Here is a 21,092-nt window from a genome sequence, read left to right on the forward strand (position 1 = left end):
AAGTGATAACTCTACCTGCTGAATACCACAGAAGTGATTTTTTCTAAAGTAAAAATTTTGATGTCAACGTAAACTATTTATGAACTAACAAATCATGTAGATATACTTAAATTGGAAAATTTGTACATTGCATCCAAGATCAGCTGTTTATCAAAGATTGTTCTCATGAGCCATCAAGATTTTCAAGAAATTTAGGTATTTTGGGAAGGAAATATTTAGTTCTCCTGTATCTTGAAACATTTTAATGGAATACTTTGTGGGATTTTCTAATAAAACAAATTTAATATGTTCAGAACTCAAATTCGTACCTCCAGTCTCCTCCAACTTCTTTTAAAATCTTTTTTATCTCAGGTATTGGCAACCATATCCTTGTAGTTGTTCACGCTAGGAATCTTGGAGTCCCCCTTCATTCCTTTTTTTCCATACTTGATATTAATCCGTTAAAAAATCTTTTTGCCTCTACTTTCAGAATACATCAAGATTCCTGCTACTTCCTGCTATTTCTGCTGCTCTCATCCTAGTCCAAGCCACTTGTCACCGCTCTGTTGAATTACTGCCATTGCTGTAGTTTCCCTGCTTTGCCCTTGCCCACCCTCATCTCTTCTCAGTCAGCATCCAAAATGACATGAAGCCAAATCATATCTAGCCTGTTTAAAACCTATAATGGCTACCCATCTCACTCAGAATAAAAGTCCAAGTCCTTACTCTGGTTTGCAATCCTTTACTTGATCTGGCCTTCTCATTATGTCTCTGACCTCATTTTCTATTCTAAGTTCAGAATCCTTTATCCGTGTGTCTTGGGGCCAGAAAGGTAGTAAAGTGAGTAAGAAAGATTCCCAGTGGGCCCTGCAGCAGTATTGTAGTCAAAGACAGTAAGATTTCTGCAGAGAACTGTTTGATACATTAAGCAAAGAAAGAGACCAAATAGTCACAAAGAGTTGAGATTAAGGTTTGTTGCCAGATGAGTTTTGGTGCCAGTTTTATGAAAAACTGTGTTGGGAGTTTTGGGGATTTTAGAATTACAGATAAGGGGTTAGGGATCTCTACTTTCCCTCCTCCCCAGTGGCCTTTTTGTTGTTCCTCAAACATTCCAGGCATGTTGTTCCCTCAGAACGTTTTGTCCTTGATACGTGGTCTTCTGGAATGCTGTTCCAGCAGGTGCTCTCAGCTCACTTCCTTGCTTTCCTTAAGTCTCTGCTCAGGTGGAATCTCAGTTTCCAGACTGAGCTTCCTGTCTTCTTCCATATTTAGTTTTCCTCCGTAGCACTTATCACCACCTGATATGAAATACATTTTACTTAATTTTTTTGTTCTGTTTATCATATTGTCTCTATTAGAATGTAGACTTTGTGAAATTCTTTTGGTCTCTTACTCTGTGCTTTGTCTCCCATATCTAGAACAGTGTGATACGCCATAGGTGCTCAGCTAATATTTGTTATATGATGAAATGAATGAATTTTTCCATTTGGAGACCCTTTGGAACTAAATTATTTGAATTTATTTTTAGCATTTTGTTTTTGTTCCTGTGACCTCTGTTATTTGAATTATTTTTATAATAGAAAATATGTTATTACTTGTGTTAAAATGTTACCTTGCACATTCTTGACAAGGTGTCTTTAGGTATCGTTTAATAAGTTTGACTTTGGTTTTGCTGCACTTGTTACATGCTTGGGCCGGAATTTTAAATTATACTGGGGAGCATAAAAGGGTATGGGTTTAAGAAACCTCCTTTCTCCAATTCTGCCGTTTCTTAAAGAGTTACTCTTTCAAGTTATGACTTTGAGAGTTACCACACTGGAAGAGTTAATATACTTTGTGCTTTTATTCATTATGTACACCTTGTGGTAAATGAGATTGAGAGATTGCTCAGGCAATGAGTTATGTCAGATTAGAGAGAGCTTTTGACTTGATAATTCTACAGATCTGCAGTATTGATGGGAAAAGGATCCCTACTTAGAATAGCTTCTCCTGGGTGAGTTTAACTGCCTTTGTTAAAATATTTACGTTTCTTGTAACAATTTCCTAATTGTGTAGTTTATAGGCAAGCAATAAACAGCAAGATGTTTGAGGTGGACATGAAAATTGCTGCAATGCATGTAAAAAGAAAGCAACTCCATCAACTACTACCTAATCATGTGCTTCAGAAAAAGAAAAAGGTAAATTTAGAAAGTACTTACAAAAGCATTGCTATCATAATGTTTTATGCATCCAGCCTATGAGTATTTCAAAATTTAGGCTCAGTTGAGTCATATTTGAAACAGACCATGACATTTAAAAAATTTATTACATGGAGCCAGTTCCATTGTGTAAAACCTTGCTCCTAATCAGGTTTTGTGCACACACTAGCTTAAGAAAGATTAGTGGCAATGCTTCATATCCTATTTTATATATACTTATATTCTCTTTCTTAGCCATTTAGTATCCCACGTCAGTATCTAATTTCCTTTCCTTTAAAAAATAAAAATTAAATTAGGTCATAAGTGGATCAAATAATTGTATGACTTTTTAAATGAAAATGGCTTTATTTTGTTAAGAATTATACATGTATATTGTTTAAAAATTAAAAGTTTATTGAGTATAAAGATGACTAACGGGTAACCCGAGTTAATATTTTTGTACTGTGTTGTTCTAGTATGAGTGCGTCCTGTTGAATAACTTGTAGCCATGTTTTCTTATTTGAACGTACTGTAGAGGACATTTAATGCAGAGATAACAATTACATTTTTATTTTAAGTGGTTTCAAAAGTAGATGGCTTATTCCTATAGTGCAATACTTAGGCAGAGCAGTGAAAATAAATGCGTTAGAGCTACATATTCTAATATGTTGAGTTAAAAAGGTACAGATGCATATGTACTGTTTGATACTTCCATGTAAAATTTACAAGTTTAAAAATGTAGAACCATCTGTTATTTAGGAGAGAATATGACATAAAAGTGTAAGTTAGGGAATGATATCCACTACATTCAAGATGCTGGTAGTTGTCTGCAGCTGCGATTGAGAAGAGGGGAATGAAATTACAACACAGAGGGCTTCCATTTGCATAATGTTCTGCTTTTGAAACAGTACAGACTGTGGTCCGAAAGCAGCTGAGTCCAGGGCAGGGACTTGGAGTGGACGGCCGAGTGCAGTTTCAGGTCGCACTGCTTCCCAGCTGTGAGTCCAGGGCAGGGACTTGGAGTGGACGGCCGAGTGCAGTTTCAGGTCGCACTGCTTCCCAGCTGTGAGTCCAGGGCAGGGACTTGGAGTGGACGGCCGAGTGCAGTTTCAGGTCGCGCTGCTTCCCAGCTGAGTCCAGGGCAGGGACTTGGAGTGGACGGCCGAGTGCAGTTTCAGGTCGCACTGCTTCCCAGCTGAGTCCAGGGCAGGGAGTTGGAGTAGACGGCCGAGTGCAGTTTCAGGTCGCACTGCTTCCCAGCTGAGTCCAGGGCAAGGACTTGGAGTGGACGGCCGAGTGCAGTTTCAGGTCGCGCTGCTTCCCAGCTGTGAGTCCAGGGCAGGGACTTGGAGTAGACGGCCGAGTGCAGTTTCAGGTCGCGCTGCTTCCCAGCTGTGAGTCCAGGGCAGGGACTTGGAGTAGACGGCCGAGTGCAGTTTCAGGTCGCACTGCTTCCCAGCTGTGAGTCCAGGGCAGGGACTTGGAGTAGACGGCCGAGTGCAGTTTCAGGTCGCGCTGCTTCCCAGCTGTGAGTCCAGGGCCGGGACTTGGAGTAGACGGCCGAGTGCAGTTTCAGGTCGCGCTGCTTCCCAGCTGTGAGTCCAGGGCAGGGACTTGGAGTAGACGGCCGAGTGCAGTTTCAGGTCGCGCTGCTTCCCAGCTGTGAGTCCAGGGCAGGGACTTGGAGTAGACGGCCGAGTGCAGTTTCAGGTCGCGCTGCTTCCCAGCTGTGAGTCCAGGGCAGGGACTTGGAGTAGACGGCCGAGTGCAGTTTCAGGTCGCGCTGCTTCCCAGCTGTGAGTCCAGGGCCGGGACTTGGAGTAGACGGCCGAGTGCAGTTTCAGGTCGCGCTGCTTCCCAGCTGTGAGGCCTGGCAGCTCACGTAGCAGACATTGTGTTCTTGATTTGCCTCCTGTCTGAAAGGGAGATTGTGTTTTTACCTACCTCATTAAGTATTTTGTGAGGATAAAATGAGTCAGTATCTCTAAAAAATGATTTAGGCTAGTGCCTGACACATAGTTAATGCTTGCGTTTGTTTCTGTTACCGCCGTCATCCTCGTTCATAACTTGGCGGTATAGGTGCTTGACTTCTTTTTGGTCTAAAATGCAATTTTTAAAAGCATGTTTCACTTTTAAAAATAATGTATTACATTAAAGCCTTTATATGGCTTAACTTGTTATTCTCTTCCTGACCTAATGGTTTTATGAGTTAACTAAATAATCTAGAAAGTGACAAAAATGTGCCGTTCTTTTCTTGAGCAGTTTTATTTATTAATTTGTCATAAAATATGCATAACATAAAATTTACCATTGAGTAGTTTTATTTTTATGCTAAAATGTCACGTCAGACATTTGTCTTCTAATTGTCCCTTGGTGTTATATTATTAATGGGTTAAGCAGTAATATTTAAATGTGTATTTACGACATGTAAGAATATCAACATTTTGTGTGTTTTCAGAAGCAAATGTAAATAGGTTGTTGTGTTCCTTAACGCTTAACCAATTTCTTTTTTATTAAAACAACTATTTATAATTGAGGTAATTCGAATTTCCAGAACTCTTGATTCAGATTACCCTCTGAAACTCCTGTTTACTTGGCATTATTGATATTTGGAACAATTAGCATTCATTTTAAGTAAATTCTATTTTTAGTCTATTTCTTAAGGTAATATCTATCTAGATATAATCTTCTGGAATATAAAAAGAATGATTGATGATCAGAAATTTATTGGTTTAGTCCCAAAATTGTAGTTACCAAATAAAGTTTAACTATAATCTCATCACCCATTAATAGCTACTCTTAACATTTTAGTTTATTTCTATACAGACTCTTCACTGCACATATGTAACTGCCTATAGTATGTATTTTTAAAAGGTTTTTGATGATAATTCCCATTTTGTGACTGGCTTTCTTGGGTGCTTACTGTTTTGTGACAATCTGTGCAGTTTCATTACGTTACAAATTCTAAGTGACTGCTCAGTAATTCTTTGTATGGCTGTAGTATGATTAAATCTATCCTCTATTTGATATCATTTAGATCATTTCCAAGTTTCCACTAGTAAAATAACACCCTTGTTTTTATAAGCAACAACTGTCTAGAACTCTAGATCCATGAATCTTTTCTTTGGACTCTTATTAATAGCGTCCTTTTATTAACTGCTATTTGCAAAGCACTAAGCCAGTATTTTTCTATATTTAATGGTACAGCAACCCATAGGTATTATTTCTTATAGAAAAAACCGAGTGGTTAAAAACTTGCCCAAGGTCATGTAGTATGAGATGTGAATTGGATCTAAGTCTGAATGCAAAGTGTGTGTGTTTATTTCTCTCTGTAGTATGTTTTGTCTTTATTTATCTTTTGTTAGAAAGTTTTGATAGAATATTTATGATTTTTTGGCATTGAAGTCTCTTCTGCTGACCTTAATACAGACAAAGAGGTAAAGCAGCTTAATACTGTTTTGTGTTCAGACCAACTAGTTAAAAACGTTCATATTCATAGATCATCCCCACCAGTGGCCTGTTATCTCACAGGTGTTTGATCACCTGGTCGGGCAGGTAACTATGTAGAACTGAGTATAAATTGCTTACTGAACAAATCCTTGTCTGGTGGAGAGTGAGATTGGTAGCATTTTTGCACAGGAAAGGGGCTTATTTAGAATTTGATTCACAACTGACTTCATAAGCAAGTGGCATTACTTTCTCCTCTCCATTCTGGCAAATCTCATCTTCCCCATTTGATCAATACTGATTGATGTATATAGTGATGTCTCCATAGTGCTAAATCAAAGATTAGAATATTGTCTCATTTGGGGAACTGGAGAGCGCACACAGACCACACACACACACGGAGTATTGAGTTTTTGTCAAAAATGCAAATCATTTCCATTAAAATGTTTCTGTACGTACGTGAACACTGAGGCTGGAAAAAAATAGGATGAAAAAATCAGTGTGATATTATAATAGCATTGATTGCAGAAACAAACTTTGTAAGTCACTTTAGGAATCAGCTTTCATCCTGTAGAACCGTTTGTAGTTTTTTAAGCTTCATTTTGGTTTTCCTACATTAAGTAACTCTTTTTGAGTGCTTGGATTTTTTTTTCTTTTTTTTTTTGGCTTGAGGAAGATTAGTCCTGAGCTAACATCTGTGCCAGTCTTCCTCTACTTTGTATGTGGGATGCCTCCGCAGCATGGCTGATGAGTGGTGTAGGTCCACACCTGGGATGCAAACCTACGAACCCGGGCTGCCAAAGCGAAGTGTGTGGAACTTGAACAGCTTGACCACAGGGCTGGCCCTAAGTGCTTGGGCTTTTAAGAAGCAGATCCAGCAGTAGGATTTATATGTGGATATTAGGTTTAGTTTTCAGGAAATTATTTCTCCTTTTGTTTTCACAGGATAATTTACACTATTAAATGTACCATGTTAAAATCCTAAGTTGCACTTAGAATGCTAGAAATCTCTTGCTTTTGAGAGAGGCTCATTTATTTATAAATAGGAGTGGAACTAAATTGTACTTACTTGATAATTTTTTTGAAATTCCACAATTTTTAAGTTCATTGTAGCATAGTAAAAAAATCTATAAACAAACAAAAAATTACTTCTAATCCCACTAGCCAGAGATATGCATTGTTAATGTTGTGTTTATCATTAAAAGACTTTTTTCTTAATATTTGTATGTGCGTGTATATATTTCTAGTCCTCTCATTTAAGATTTGTGTTTTCATATCACAGTGCTTTTTAATTTGCAATATGTCTTACATTCAGTGTGTATGTTTAATGTAGCATTCCTTTCTCCTTTTTTCTCCCACAGAAAAACTGTAGTTAGGTTGAATGCCTCTTAGAAGTCAGGAAGTATGTGTCTCCCAAATCTTTGCCTTTCATGGGCAGCAAGATACTTATGATTTTTGTAGATTTATTGATTTCTGCTTTTTGGTAGAAATCATTTATCCGTCAAGTAAAAGATGTTCGTGTTTCAAAGATCCAGGTAAAATAAAGATATATTTGATTAAATATTTTATTAATTACAGCATTCAACGGAAGGTGTCAGATTGACACCTCTAAATGACAGCAGCCTCGACTTGTCTATGGACAGTGATAACAGCATGTCTGTGCCTTCACCTACTAGTGCTATGAAGACCAGTCCATTGAACAGTTCTGGCAGCTCTCAGGGGTAAGGAAAAAGAGGGAATGAAAGTGGAATGGCCATTTACTAAACACATTGGTATATTCTCTTGTTGTTGAAGTCATCTATTCAAGATACTATTTTTATTCCGTCTTCTAATTTTTTGTTTTTATTTTTTGCTGAGGAAGATTTGCCCTGAGCTAACATCTGTTGCCAATCTTCTCTCTCTCTCTCTCTTTTTTTTTTGCTTGAAGATTAGCCCTGAGCTTAACATCGGTGCCTGCCTTCCTCTACTTTTGTATGTGGGTTGTTGCCACAGCATGGCAGACGATTGGTGTAGGTCCATGCCCGGGATCTGAATTGGCGAACCCTGGCCGCTTGAGTGGAGTATGCCAAGCTTAACCACTACACCATAGGGCCAGTCCCTAGTTTTTTAAAAATAGCAATTTAACTTAGTTTGGTGGAAAGTAACTTTTGTTTTTGTCCTACTGTGTCATACTTGTATTCCATTTTGGGGACAGGTACGTCTTGATTCAGATATGAATGAAAGTTAGCATTATAACGCCTCCAGTTTCATGTCTTGAGACACCTGTTGCCTACAGAGAGCTGTGTGATATGCTAAGGAGAACAGGCAAGAAGGACAAAATCACCTTTCTGCCCTGGAGCTGCTGAGGCCCATGTAGCAGGGGAACTTACCTGTGAAAATATTAGGGATCTTCTAAAGAAGCTAAAGATCTATGTGGTCTGGTTTTGCGTTTGTTGTTAGTGCTGTTGAGTTGACCCCACTCCTGGTAGAACCTTGCCCAGTCTTTTTGCACCCTCCTCTCATCTTCCAGGTTTTAGTTAGAAGTAACTTTTTTCAAGAATTGTCTCTCTTTCAAAACATTTAAAGCAGCTAAAGATTTTTATTATGAAAGAAATGCATGGCTATGGTGGTAAAAATTAGAACACAAAAAGCCATATTTCTGTTTAACTTCTGTGAAACTTTGTAGTATTTCCTTGCAGAGTTTTTTAAGATGGACACACTACCATATTTTAAAGGGAGCTGTTTCTGGTAGACTTCCACGGTGCTGCTCACGTTTTAAATTATGATGGTTACGTTGATCACTTTCTTAATTATTGAGTTGATAATTAAAACTTGAGCACTTTTATGAGTGTATGTTATATCTTAGTTTTTAAAAAAGCAGTTTTAAAAATTGGATTCTTAGTTAAAGTCTAACCACTGGCGAAGGTGCAGGTTAGGATGATTCTTTGGATGAGTATGAAATGGAAAATGCCGAGGTGCAGAGGATGGCTTCAGTTTTCTTTCCTTGGATTTTGAATATGTGTGATGTGTTTTTTAGGGTAATTATGCATAATCTGAAGACATCAGGCATGAACATGACCTCTAAATCTTGTAGTTTTAAAACAATTCCCCATTTTATTAGAGTGTTAACTCCAGATTTTTATTTTATTTTATTTTTTGGTGAGGAAGCTTGGCCTTGAGCTAACATCTATTGCCAGTCTTCCTTGTCCCTGAGCTAACACCTCTGCCAGTCTTCCTCTATTTTATATGTGTGATGCTGCCACATCAGGGCTTGATAAGTGGTGTGTAGGTCTGTGCCTGGGATCTGAACCTTCGAACCCAGGCCGCCCAAGCAGAGCATGCAAACTTAACCACTGCACCACTGGGTCGGCCCCCGGATTTTTATTTTCAATGATTTTTTTTTGAGTGAAGAAGTAGAAATTTTAAGAATTTTAGGATTTGTAAATCTTTGTGTACTTTGAGTTTGTGCACATGTATGTAAAATAGGTGTACATACTAAATAATTTCAGAAGTTTAATATTAGTTTTGTGAAGTAATATTAACTTCTGTAAATAAGACTTCTGGGTTTTAGTTTATAATTTTGTTTTTGCTCAACAAATGCTATTTGTTATGTACTAGCCACTTTGCTAGCTATTTCATGTTTTCTTCTGTGTCTGTGGTGGTTCTTTGGCTGACTCCTTTTCTGTTGAATCATTAGATGTTTGTGCTCTTGAGAGCTTTCTTCTCAGTCTTTTATCTCATCTTTGTGTTCTCCCTGGGGGTGTGGCAACACCCGCTCTGTTGACTTCATTTACTCTGTGTACCAGTGAGCTCCAAAGCTTTAATAAGCTGACTGACTGCTCTGTGGTTGTATGAGAATGTCCCGTAGGCACCAACAATCTGACTTCTCTAGTGTTGCACACAACAGTTGGAGAGTGTGAGCCATATCTGAGAGAGAGGAACCACAGAGGACTTTTCTGCTTTTGTTTTTCTTTCAGGAGGTAATAAAAATGAGATTATTTAAATGCAAATGTATAGGATTTGAGAGAGAAAAGTTGGAGAGATAGGAGAGTGGAGGAGGGATGATGTGACTTTCCTGAGATGACGGCAGGGAGTGGGGTCCAGAGTATTGAAGGAGGGATTGGGGTGTGAGAGCCTTTGTTGTTTATCTGGGCCACTGTGGACCGGCTTTTAGGGTTTCATGAACCCTTAGATTTTGTGTGCAGAAACTTACTTCTATTTCTCAGACCATTTTCTTGTTTATAGCTTTTCATAACATTTTCTTATACCCCAAATCAGGTAAAAACAGGTTTTTTTAGAACTGTTCTAATGTGAGTAGCCACTAGCCACATGTGGCAGTTTAAATTTGCTAAATATTAAATCAAATGGAACATGCAGTTTCTCACTAGCCATATTTCAAGTGCAGTGTAGCTCTGTCTGTATAGGGGCTACTGTATCGGATAGCGCAGATCTATAGGACATTGTTACAGAAAGTTCTCTTGGACAGCACTGCTTTACAGTGTACTTTCCATTGTTGGTTATGTTTTATCAAATACAGTGAGTTACAGATGTGTATGTATGAGAGGTGACACTAAAGAATCATTTACTTCAGAAAATATCTCCTGTGCATTTTGTTATTGAATTTTATTTTATTCCTCTTTATTTGCTTTTTTACTTTTTTACTTTTTTTTTTTTTAGCAGAAACAGTCCTGCTCCAGCTGTAACAGCAGCATCTGTGACCAACATACAGGCTACTGAAGTTTCTGTGCCACAAGTAAATTCCAGTGAAAGCTCAGGGGGTAAGGAGATTGGTTTGACAAGTTTGAGAATACTTACCTTATATTTGGTTTAGCCTTCATTTTGAAAGGGGGCTTTATTTGTTAAGTAGTTTAAATTGTTTTTTTGATGCCATTTTATTATTTTCATATAAATCAGTGAAATCAAATTCAGAGACTTAAAGCTTTATTTATAACGATGTTGATACGATTTAATTTTTATGTATTCATATACTTACTACTTAGGTACATCGAGTGAAAGCATTCCTCAAACTGCCACACAACCAGCCATTTCACCACCACCAAAGCCTACGGTCTCCAGAGTTGTTTCTTCAACACGTCTGGTAAACCCACCACCTAGACCTTCAGGAAATGCAGCAACAAAAATACCTAATCCTATAGTAGGAGTCAAGAGGACATCCTCACCTCATAAAGAAGAGAGTCCCAAGAAAACCAAAACAGAAGAGGTATCTATATATTAATCATGGGAATACCAGCTTGATATTTTAAAATCCAGTGGAACAACCTTTCGTGAGCCAAAATTGAGGAGGAGCAAGGAGGAAAGCAGTTAGAAACTTTGTAGGTAGTGCTTTAGTACATGGCTTCTCTTCACCATTTCTCCTCTTCTCGGTAACTACCTCTTCCGTAAAGCTGTGCCTCTCATTCAAACTTGTACAGCATGTCTAGTCTATAACATAGTTTAGCATGGACTTATGTGTCATCTTAATTTATTATTCTCTCATAACGATATCTTTTATGTGTACTGATTCTTTGATGGTCCTTTTGGACACAGAAATGGAGTTTTGGAATTCCTACTCTGTACTTGGTAATAGGGTCACTGCATCCGAGAGGTTCTCAGGGAGTTCTCACTGCATGACTGCCCGAAGTTGCAAAGCCAGATCAGTTTTGGGACCTTGAATGATGATTTCCTCCAACCCTTCAGGAAATTTTCTAGCGGTACTTTCACTTTTTATAGTGGCTGATGTACCTTGTCAAAGTCTTAAATAGTTTTAGAAAAACCCTCAAAAGTGTACATTGATTGTGGTGTGTATCTTAAAATAGAAGTAGCCTCGTTACACAGATTTCTTGCTCCCTGGAGTCACTCTTACGTTGTTTTCCTATTAGTGAGACATTCACCATTGCCCCAGAAATGACAGTCCAAAACCACCAATTTCATTGTGATTTTCGGCCAGAAGTTTGTTATTTAGGAACTTACTCATTACGCCAAAGTTTGTTTAGAATGGGAAAAAAAATCTAGGTTTCTCATGGGGGTGTTTTGATCTGTAATGGAGAAAAATTATTGTCTCTTTGAGTGTTCTGTTCCCTAGCTTATTCCAAAGCCTTTTGTTTTAGATCTTTTGGAAATAGTATTAACTAAATATGAATAGTTTGATGCATTTTGTCACTCTGATGATGCTAATGAGAATGAAAATGAGTTTAGTATATTATAGCTTACAAGATGTATTCTGGGAACCTATCTGTGTCTGTATAATTATCTCTTAAGGCACTGATTTTCAAACTCAGTTGTACATCAGAGTTACTTTTTCAGATTTGTTTTTTTGTTTGTTTATAGAGATGTGGGGGCCTCCTCCAGTTTTACTGAATCAGAGAGTCTCCAGGAGTTAGGCCTGGGGATCTTTTATCAAAAGCCCCATTGCTACATGATTCTCTTATGCAGCAACCTAAGAACCTGCTAGTTTTGGTATAATTCCACATTCTGTCTGTTGATATTTGGAGTTGTCAGAGCATTTCAGAATTCACATTTCTTTTTACCTTAGTAAAGTATATATAAGGATAACTGTAGATGCCTATCATTCCATTTCCTTGATGGTAATGGCTTAATTCCTTAATGGCTCTCTCAGAGCTTTGACTAAATGTGTCCCTGCACAATGTTTGTAGTTTCATTGGCACTTACTTTGGTAGAAGACACTCGTGTTTCCTGTCTGGTTTAGACAGGCAATAGAAATATAGAATTTTTTAACTTAGTACAGGAAATTTAAAATATATACACAACTAAAGAGAATCATTTTGTGTGCCCATGTACCCATGATGCTGCTTCAGGTATAACGAAGTTGGCCAATCCCTATACCCTTAATTCTTTTCCATTTCCCCTTATACTTGGATTATTTAGATGCAAAATCCAGACATCATATCATTTCATTAGTATTTTTAAAATCATGTATCTAAAAGATAAGGATTACAACAAAGAAAACATTAACACAATAAACTTAACTCACTTAGAAAAATCAAGTTTCTTAATATCAAATATCTAGTTAGTGCTCAAATGTCCCTGATTGCCACAGACTTTTTTTTTAATTGATTGATGTCTCTTAAGTATACTTTAAAAGATAGATTTCTCTCTTTTTTCCTTGCAGTTTTTTGTTCTATATATTTCCTCACAGTCTTGGTTTTGCTTGTGACAGCTCCATGGAGTTGACTAACAAAAGCAGAATTTTAAGATAGAGATGAGATCTTAGGTTATCTCATAGGCTAATCTCCTGATTTCCCAAAAAAGGATCTTGAGATTCAGTGGCTGTCCCATTTTAAAGCTAATTAAAGTCAGAGCCAGGATTAGAACAGAGGCTAAATCTCATGGTGCTAAAGTTCTTGAAGAAGATTGTTAGAAATACCTTAATTTTGAAGCTCCTGGGTCTTTTATTCTCTGTTAATGAGTACTTGGTAGTAGAAATTTCAGCAAACCAGAAAGAAACACTGGTCCTACTCAATTAATAATACACTGTCGTGTATATAGATGTGAGAGTTTTAGGTATTGTCAGGTAGTTTAGTTCTGCTTAATTTGCATCATGTTCTAAAGCTTTTCAAATAAATATAAAAGGTAGGAATCTAAGATAAAAATAGAAAAAAAAATTTGCCCTATCACCTGGATTATATGACTGAATGATACTATATATACATATTAAAACCTTTTTCTTATTTAAGATTTCAAACATGTACAAAATTATAACAGTCCTGTTTGCATCAGTTAACTTCACTAGTTAACAACTCACAACTAGCCTTGTTTCGTCTACACATCTACTCCTTCCCAATTGTTATGAAGCAAATCTCAGGCATGTCATTGTAATTACCATAAATATGTCAGTGTATATCTAAAAAAACACAACTACAGTATATTACCACCATATATATTTGTGTGTGTATATATATTGGTATATTTGCCAATATTAACAATAATTCCATAGTGTCACATATCCGGTCAGTATTGAAATTTGCCTTGTTTTGACTTACATTACTCTCTCAAGATGGTATGTTTGCAGGACACAAATAAGGTCCTTATTGGAATCGGTTGCTATTGCTATTAAATCTCTTCTGCTCTGTAAGTTCACCTGTGGGCTCTTTGTCTTGTTTGAAAGCCACATTTAAAGTTAAATTTGAGTTTTGCCTAGTAAATCAGAGAAATTAGTGTCAAAATGGTTTTTCTTAAGAAAGTGATGTTTATTGCAAGTCAGTGTAGGAATTAGAAAGTACAGCTATTTTTGGCTTCTGCTTTTCCCTCTTTACCAAAAGTGAGTTGTTTGTTTTGAATAGAATTATAATACATTTTAAAATTAAGAACTGAAAAGAGCATTTCCCCAACCTCCTATTCTTCAGGATGTTAATTATTAAGCCTTGTTAATAAGGTCTTGCTAATAAGTGGGGAGATTCTGTGATTAAGTAAGTTTGGGAAAGTTAGAGATATTCTTCATAGAACTTCACAGAACCTTTCATGTGCTAATGTATGTATACTCTCCCAGAATTGGATGATAGTATTCCAAATTCCTAAATTGTTTGATCAAGGAACCCTTTTTCTCTTCCTTACAAAAAATATTTTATGAACCTAGTCGTTTGGGGAGTGTACTTTAGCTGGTGATGATCAACAATAACAGTTTTCCTTATGTTCATTTTAATTTTGGTAGATACTGAAGCCAGATTAAATTTGTTAATATGAAAAAAAATTACTTTAAGGGAACCAGTAATCTATTTTAAGGCCATACTTGACCTTAACGGGTTAAATTATTTTATAATTTTAAACATTTTTATAAATTAAAGTATTGATTGGCAAATAATCTAAATTTTCTTTTTAGAGAATAAAGCTTTTTTTTTTAAAAACAGGATGAAACAAGTGAAGATGCTAACTGTCTTGCTTTGAGTGGACATGATAAAACAGAAACAAAGGTATACTTAATTTAGCCTTGGAATACATACACAGTTAACAGTACGGAACATGTGATAGAAATGTCTCTAGAATATTGTACGATGTTTTGTTCTGTAGGTTTTAGATTGTTTTCAGTATTGTTTTTAGAGTAGTGTCTGTCCCTTTTTAATGTTAATTTATAATGCTGAAATTGAATTTCTCTAATGTTTGAGGTCATACTAGATGCAGGGTAATCTGGGAGACGCTGAATGGAATAGAGTGATAAGGGATAAATGTTCTTTACCTTTAAAGGAACTTAATAAGTAGAGAAGAGGTAGAGACAGTTACATTTATCAAAGAAAATGAGGGTAATTGAGGCTGCTGTGGGTGGCGAGGGGCAAGAGGAGTGAGTTGTGATTTGTGACTGCTGAGATAGTAAAAGCCTTCATACAAGGAAGGTGTAGCATCTAAGGTAGTCCTGGAAGGGCACGTAGAAGTTTTGGCAGTCCGGGATGAGAAGGTCATCTCACTATTGGGTTGAGAGTATGGTGTGTTTCGAGAAGCAGTTATTGGCAGAAGCTTCTGACTAGAACTTGGGGTGCATGGGGCTTGAAATGAAGTTGATGGGGTGGGAGAGAATGGTTTAGCCAAACCGAATTAGACTTTGAACATCATTTCTTCAGAAATTGAAATGTACTGAAGGCTTTTAACTTTTTTCTGCTTATAGAAAAATTGGAAATCTTCCTCCTTCCCCCAAGTTATCCACATTCCCAGGGTTGATATTTCAGCAAGTGTTCTTTTGGTGTCTTTGTAGATTTTGTGTGTGTATACCTACCGGTTCCTTTGCTGTTAAATATGTATTCACTCTTTAAACCAAGAAAAATTGTTCATGTCATTATATAAACTACAAAATATCAATAACTGCATAGAATGCTGTCTTAAGGCTGTTACCATATTTTATTCAACCAGTTCCCTATTGTTAGCAATAGTTTCTGTTAAAAAGAGAAAGTTACTCTTTTTGCTATAGTATTGACTGTAGCTGAATACTTGCCATCGTTTATGTTTATTTCATTAGGATAAATTAATGAAAGAGGAATTACTGAGGCAGATAGTACGCTTACTTTTAACACTTGATACGTATTGCCAAATTGTGCTTCAGAAAGACTGCATTTCTTCCATTTCTACTTCTTATACCCTACTTACCCTTTTCAGTTTCAAAGGAGAAAATTGGTATTTCATTGTTTTGTTATTGTATATAGTTTTTTAGAAATTCAAATTTTTATATGTTTTTCATTTGTGCGTGTATATATGTATTATTTTCTTTTGCACTCTGCTTTAGAAAAGTTAGAGCGGTGGAATGGAGTGGTTCACCCTGTATTTTCTCATTATACTTAGTGTAGAATCAGCACATTGATTATTGAGGAGGGGAAGGGAGACCATAGGGAGGGAGAAATGTTTTAGAGACGTTTCCTACTTTTAATTAAAGGCGTGGGAGCAATTTTTGTGCTTCTGGGTAATTTTATTTAATAATACTGAATGCATTTTGGTTTTTTTTTCACATAGCTAAGAGCTTGGGTTTATATTCTGTTAATTATAGTCTGGGCAACATTTCATAATGTGCCTGTGCGTGTCTTTAATTATTGTTTGCCTAAAATGTCCAAGTTGGAGCTAGTTGGAAAGTCATGAGATATTTTGACCATGCCTTATAAGACTTAAGTAGGCAAATAGAAATTTGTGTGTATCTGAAATGGTGAAATAACCTACAACAAGGCTTAATAATGATTTTGTAATATGGTCGCACCTTTCTCTTGATCCTTCCTGTCTTCCAGCTTGTCTTCTTTATTAGCCACCAAACCCAGTTATGTTTTTACATTCTTTTTTAAGTCTCTCCTCCCCCGTCCTCTTTGTCTCACAGGAACAACTTGATACAGAGACAAGTACAACTCAATCAGAAACTATTCAGACAGCGGCTTCTCTGTTGGCCTCTCAGGTACTAAGTGCAAAAAGCAAGGAGAGTTTTATAAATGTTGTTAAGATTAGTGTGGTCTAATGAATTAAAATGAACATATACAGAAGTCTATTAAAATTATCTTTGTGAAAGTAATTACTTGCTAGCTTGTAAATGTATTTATTATAGTTTAAAAGTAGAGCAGTGGACTTGATGGAACCATTCTTTTGCACTGTCAAGATGCTAACTCATCGTACCCTTCTGTATTGTTTGATACTGCAGATCATCTAAATCCTCACTAGTCACAATACAGTGTTCATATGGAGGTTTTTATTTATAGGTCAGAGTGAAATTTAAATTATGACAATTAAAAACCGTTTTTCATGGATGTTTTAGCAGGTTAATATGATCTTTGTATTTTTAAAATGTGTTTCTGCCTCACTTTTCACCTCTGATTTTCACTTATTACTTTAATGTAACCCATACTTCTTTAAAATTATTTTTTCATTTGTTGTAGAAATTCTCCTTGTAACAATCCCTTGTATACAGTAGTAGGCACCTGGAATCTTTTTTCATTGATTTGTGAGCTTTCGTTTTGTTTGTGAAATAATTTTCTTGAATCCTTTCAGATGGAATAAAACTCCAAAGTCTAGGTCAAACTCTGACATAAAGTAAATATCTTCTTTAAGTAGACATTAAACTGGGTAACCTCTGCGCAGTAACTGAGAGAACTCTGCTGCAGAGTGATGTTGCTGAACTGATACAGAGATGTTTTGCTACTTTGTGGTTCAGAGTTATTTTAATGTGATAATTTTAAAATGTGTTTTTGCTGACTGTTAACCTTCATTGTCCCTAAAGATTTAAATATTATGCATACTTTCTAGAGTGTCTTTTAGTTCCATAACCTGTATCTAATAAAAAATTGGGGGGGTGGGAAGTAACTAAAACAACATTAGGAAATCTGGTGCTTGATACTGACATATGGACACATTTGTTTTATCAAACTTATTAAACTGTCCTGTAATTGTGGTTGCATGTCTTTTGGTTTGCCATGTTACTGTCTAGGGAACTATTGACACAGTTTTGTCTTAGTGGGTTCATCCCTATAGTAATTAGTACCCATGTGTGTTTGCCTTTTAGATATTTTTATTAGGAAGTAGAATTTTCTTCCCAGTGAAAAAAAATCCACAAGCCATTGAGAGAAAAATCACACAGTTAAAAAAGGGTGACTGTTGATTTTAAAAAATACATCCCTATATGTGATGATATAAAGGGCATATTTATTTCCTGGGAGTTGATTATAATGTGGCTGTGTCTAACAAAGAATTCTTACTGTTTTGAGATAAACTTGAAATATTTACAGGTGAAATGATGGGATCTCTGGGATTTGCTTCAGAATAATCTGGGAGTGAAGGTGGGAGGACAGTGCATTGGCTTTGATGTGACAGTTGATGAAGCTGGATAATGAATACACGGGAATTCATTATATAATGCTCTCTCTACTTTTGTGTATGGTTGGAACTTTCCATAATAAAACATTTAAAAATTAATCTCTATGTTCTTGAATGTTAAAGAAGGTTTGTGATTTCATGTTTTTTAACATAATAAAACTTCCCTGAAATGTAGAATAATCAAATTATTTCTCACTTGTGTAGATTTAATTTTATAATTTACAGGGTCAGAAAATAATAAATTTACTGATAACTGCTGCTCCTGTGCATAGGGTGAACTTTAAGTATTCTCCCACATGGGGGTGCTCCAATACCAGTTAATATTACAGCTGTTAGTGTTATTACAAGTAAATATGGTTTAACATGAACTTAATAATTATATGATAGGTGATTCTTAGAGGAGTGTGTTTGTAGACGCTGTAATTGAAATTACTTAGGAGTTTTCTGTATATTGCTAATGTATTCCTACTTAAGTTTTTGAAAATTTCTCCAAGTGTAGAATGGATAATTTTATAGTAATGGTTATGTTCATTTGCACTCCATTTTGATACTCTTTTAGAGTGTTTTTCTTAAATTTTTAGTTGTTCTTATAAGCTCCTGTCCATTTCTTAGAAAGTAAAGCAGTGGAAAGTAAATCTCATTAAGTTACAGTGCTTTGAACAATGCTGTGTTCTTTGCTTTTGTTCTCAGAAAACATCCAGTACAGACCTTTCCGATATCCCTGCTCTCCCTGCAAATCCTATTCCTGTTATCAAGAATTCAATAAAACTGAGATTGAATCGGTAAAAACAACCTCAGGGGTCCATAAACAATATCTGCCAACTCCACCTGTTGTCTTCAAATGCTAAAAAAGGAGAATGGAGGGTACAAGACTAGACACGACTGAAAATGGATTTAGGTTTTTTGTGACCTCCCTTACTGGGCTAATCAGCACTTGATCGGAAGTCCAGGTTACAGGTTAGTATGTGAAGCCAGGAGTACTATTATTATTGTGTTAGCAACAGTTGCATTAACTATTTCAAAAAATTACTGCCTTTAAAAAAAAACCTCAAGCTATATTTGTATCCATAATTGACATCTGGATTGGGTTTATGTTTGATGCATTGTTGGAAAATTTGCAATACAAACTGGCATAAGAATTCCTTATTCTAATGATGCACTTTTATGTATTTTTTTTATTAGAAAGTAGAACTAATTTTAGATTTTCAACTTGATGGATTTTCATTTTTTCCTGAAGAGTTTTCTTTACCATTAGTCTTCGAATTGGATACCATTGTGCAGTGGTGTACTGTTAGACTTCAGAGAAGGGTAAGAGTACATCTAGTTCAGTCCTTAGGGGGTAGCTGTGACCCTTCAAAATGAAATGTCAACTCCAGGGTATATATTTGACATTGAAAGAATAATTAGGAAATACTTGGTTTTGGTGGTGTCATGATTAAGAAATGATATATTGGTTTTATTTATAGAATTGTTTTAGAGTGCATACAAATCAGCGATCAGCCAGCAGATACTTTTCTTTGAGCTTATTAAAGCTCCGTATTCTTTTGCTTTCAGTCTCTTGTCTTTGAAAAAACAAAGCTTTTTGCTCCCTCTCCCTTCTTTTTCCTTTTGCTTGTATGCATAAGGTAGGACTTATTTCATAAAACCCAAAATGCCAGTATTTTTTTAAGCCATGATGTGAAACCAGTGACCCTGTGGCCACATGGCACAGAACACTACATTTTGGTCCCATGGCTGGAACTTTAGGGTGACTAAAAGTAATGCGTGTGGAACATGATATCTATCTTGGATGGCCATTTGACCTCTAAACATGAGGAATTTTGTACACTCCACAGAACTCCTGTCTCTAGTAAAGTTGATTTTCAATTTTAAACGTGGGCAAAAAGGCGTTTTCTCCAAGAATTTTAAACTGATTTTTATTTTTAAATGGTTGACCAAAATTTGTCAGTAAATTTTACATGTAGAAACATTTTAAAAATCATTTCTAGCAAGTACTTGACATCTAGTCAGCTCTCTACTTTTTCATTTTGTTTTATCCTATCGATAGATTAGGAACTCCTTTCTTTAAAGAAAATAATTCCTCATAATTAAGCAGCAGAACATCCATCTTTACAAAGTATGAGGGATGCCAGATGTTGATAAACTTAGTTATTGTTTCTTAATCTGGACAAAGCAAACCTAACAGATTTTTCTGATGAGCATGTTTTCTGAATCCTCCATTGTGCTCCATTCTATATCACATCTGTATTTTTCATGTTAAACTGCAATTACTTAAACTCTTCCCCTGTCCTTCTAAATTAATTTTCCGAAGTTGGAGTGTAGTCTTTCCCCCTTAGGCTATGCATTAATTGAGGCTTTCTTTTCACCACACTTTAGAATGTCTGGTGTACAATACTTCTACTTCCCACAGCTTTGCTCTGCACAGTCACCTTGCCTTTCCTCCCACCACCTAGGAAGAAAAGATGGTCATGCTAACAGGTGAAGTGTACAAGGTGTCTGTGTTTTGTGTAGCTTCAGAGTTAGATTAAAATTGCCAGGCACAGATTTAGTCTTGTCATTTTGTTTACACATTGGGGAAAAAAAAATTCGGTTTATTAAACGTTTCATGTAACTGCACCCAAGTTTTGCCAAGCTGGAAACTTGGACTTTTTTTGTGTAGTGACTTTTTAATTCTAGTTTTCATAACCTGGAGATCAGACTGTTGCTTTCGCATGATGTATGTAGTGTCTCATGACTGGAGTTTGCTTTGTTTTATAGTATCTGTACTCCTTGTATTTTTCAAGAGCTATTTTGTAAACAGATGATGTATTTCTCCATTGAAAACACAATAAAAAAAAAACAGCACAATCTCACAGTTGGATGATTTCTTTTGACTGACTTTTTATTTCTTTTGTTTTTTCAGTGATAGAATTGGTCCTCTTCATAAGTTTAGAGTATTGCTCTAAGTGAGGATTTGCAAAAGAATTTATTTTGGCTACATTTAGAAAAGATTTATTTCTGGTTAATTTATGCCATTAGCAGCAGCCTTTAATATTAATTCATATCTCACATAATCAGGTATTTGTTTTTCATATAATTGATCATTAGGGAGGAAAACACGAATATGGTTACTATTAATTCACTTTCAGCTGTGCCATCCTCTAAAATATTGTGTGTGTGTAGACACTGTGCTTTTTCTATGTATTTGCTCCATGCATGTAGACAGTGTTCCGATGTGCTTCCTTC

General features: G+C 36.1%; 1 protein-coding gene across 5 annotated transcripts in view; it reads left to right on the forward strand.

The window, feature by feature from the left end:
- PAPOLA (poly(A) polymerase alpha) overlaps nucleotides 1-20,719 on the forward strand; it is a 57,240-nt gene extending 36,521 nt beyond the window's left edge. For 2 of the 5 annotated variants that reach the window (XM_070594638.1, XM_070594643.1), the window contains 7 exons: nucleotides 2,035-2,156; nucleotides 7,182-7,324; nucleotides 10,260-10,360; nucleotides 10,583-10,803; nucleotides 14,447-14,509; nucleotides 16,384-16,458; nucleotides 18,558-20,719. In XM_070594638.1, coding sequence (XP_070450739.1) covers nucleotides 2,035-2,156; nucleotides 7,182-7,324; nucleotides 10,260-10,360; nucleotides 10,583-10,803; nucleotides 14,447-14,509; nucleotides 16,384-16,458; nucleotides 18,558-18,653 — 821 coding nt within the window. In that variant the 3' untranslated portion in view covers nucleotides 18,654-20,719. The remainder of the gene's footprint in view (nucleotides 1-2,034; nucleotides 2,157-7,181; nucleotides 7,325-10,259; nucleotides 10,361-10,582; nucleotides 10,804-14,446; nucleotides 14,510-16,383; nucleotides 16,459-18,557) is intronic. The other 3 variants (XM_070594639.1, XM_070594640.1, XM_070594641.1) reach the window with 3 other exon arrangements.
- The last annotated feature ends 373 nt before the right edge of the window (nucleotides 20,720-21,092 follow it).

Source organism: Equus przewalskii, chromosome 25, assembly GCF_037783145.1.
Source record: "Equus przewalskii isolate Varuska chromosome 25, EquPr2, whole genome shotgun sequence".
NCBI lineage: Eukaryota > Metazoa > Chordata > Mammalia > Perissodactyla > Equidae > Equus > Equus przewalskii.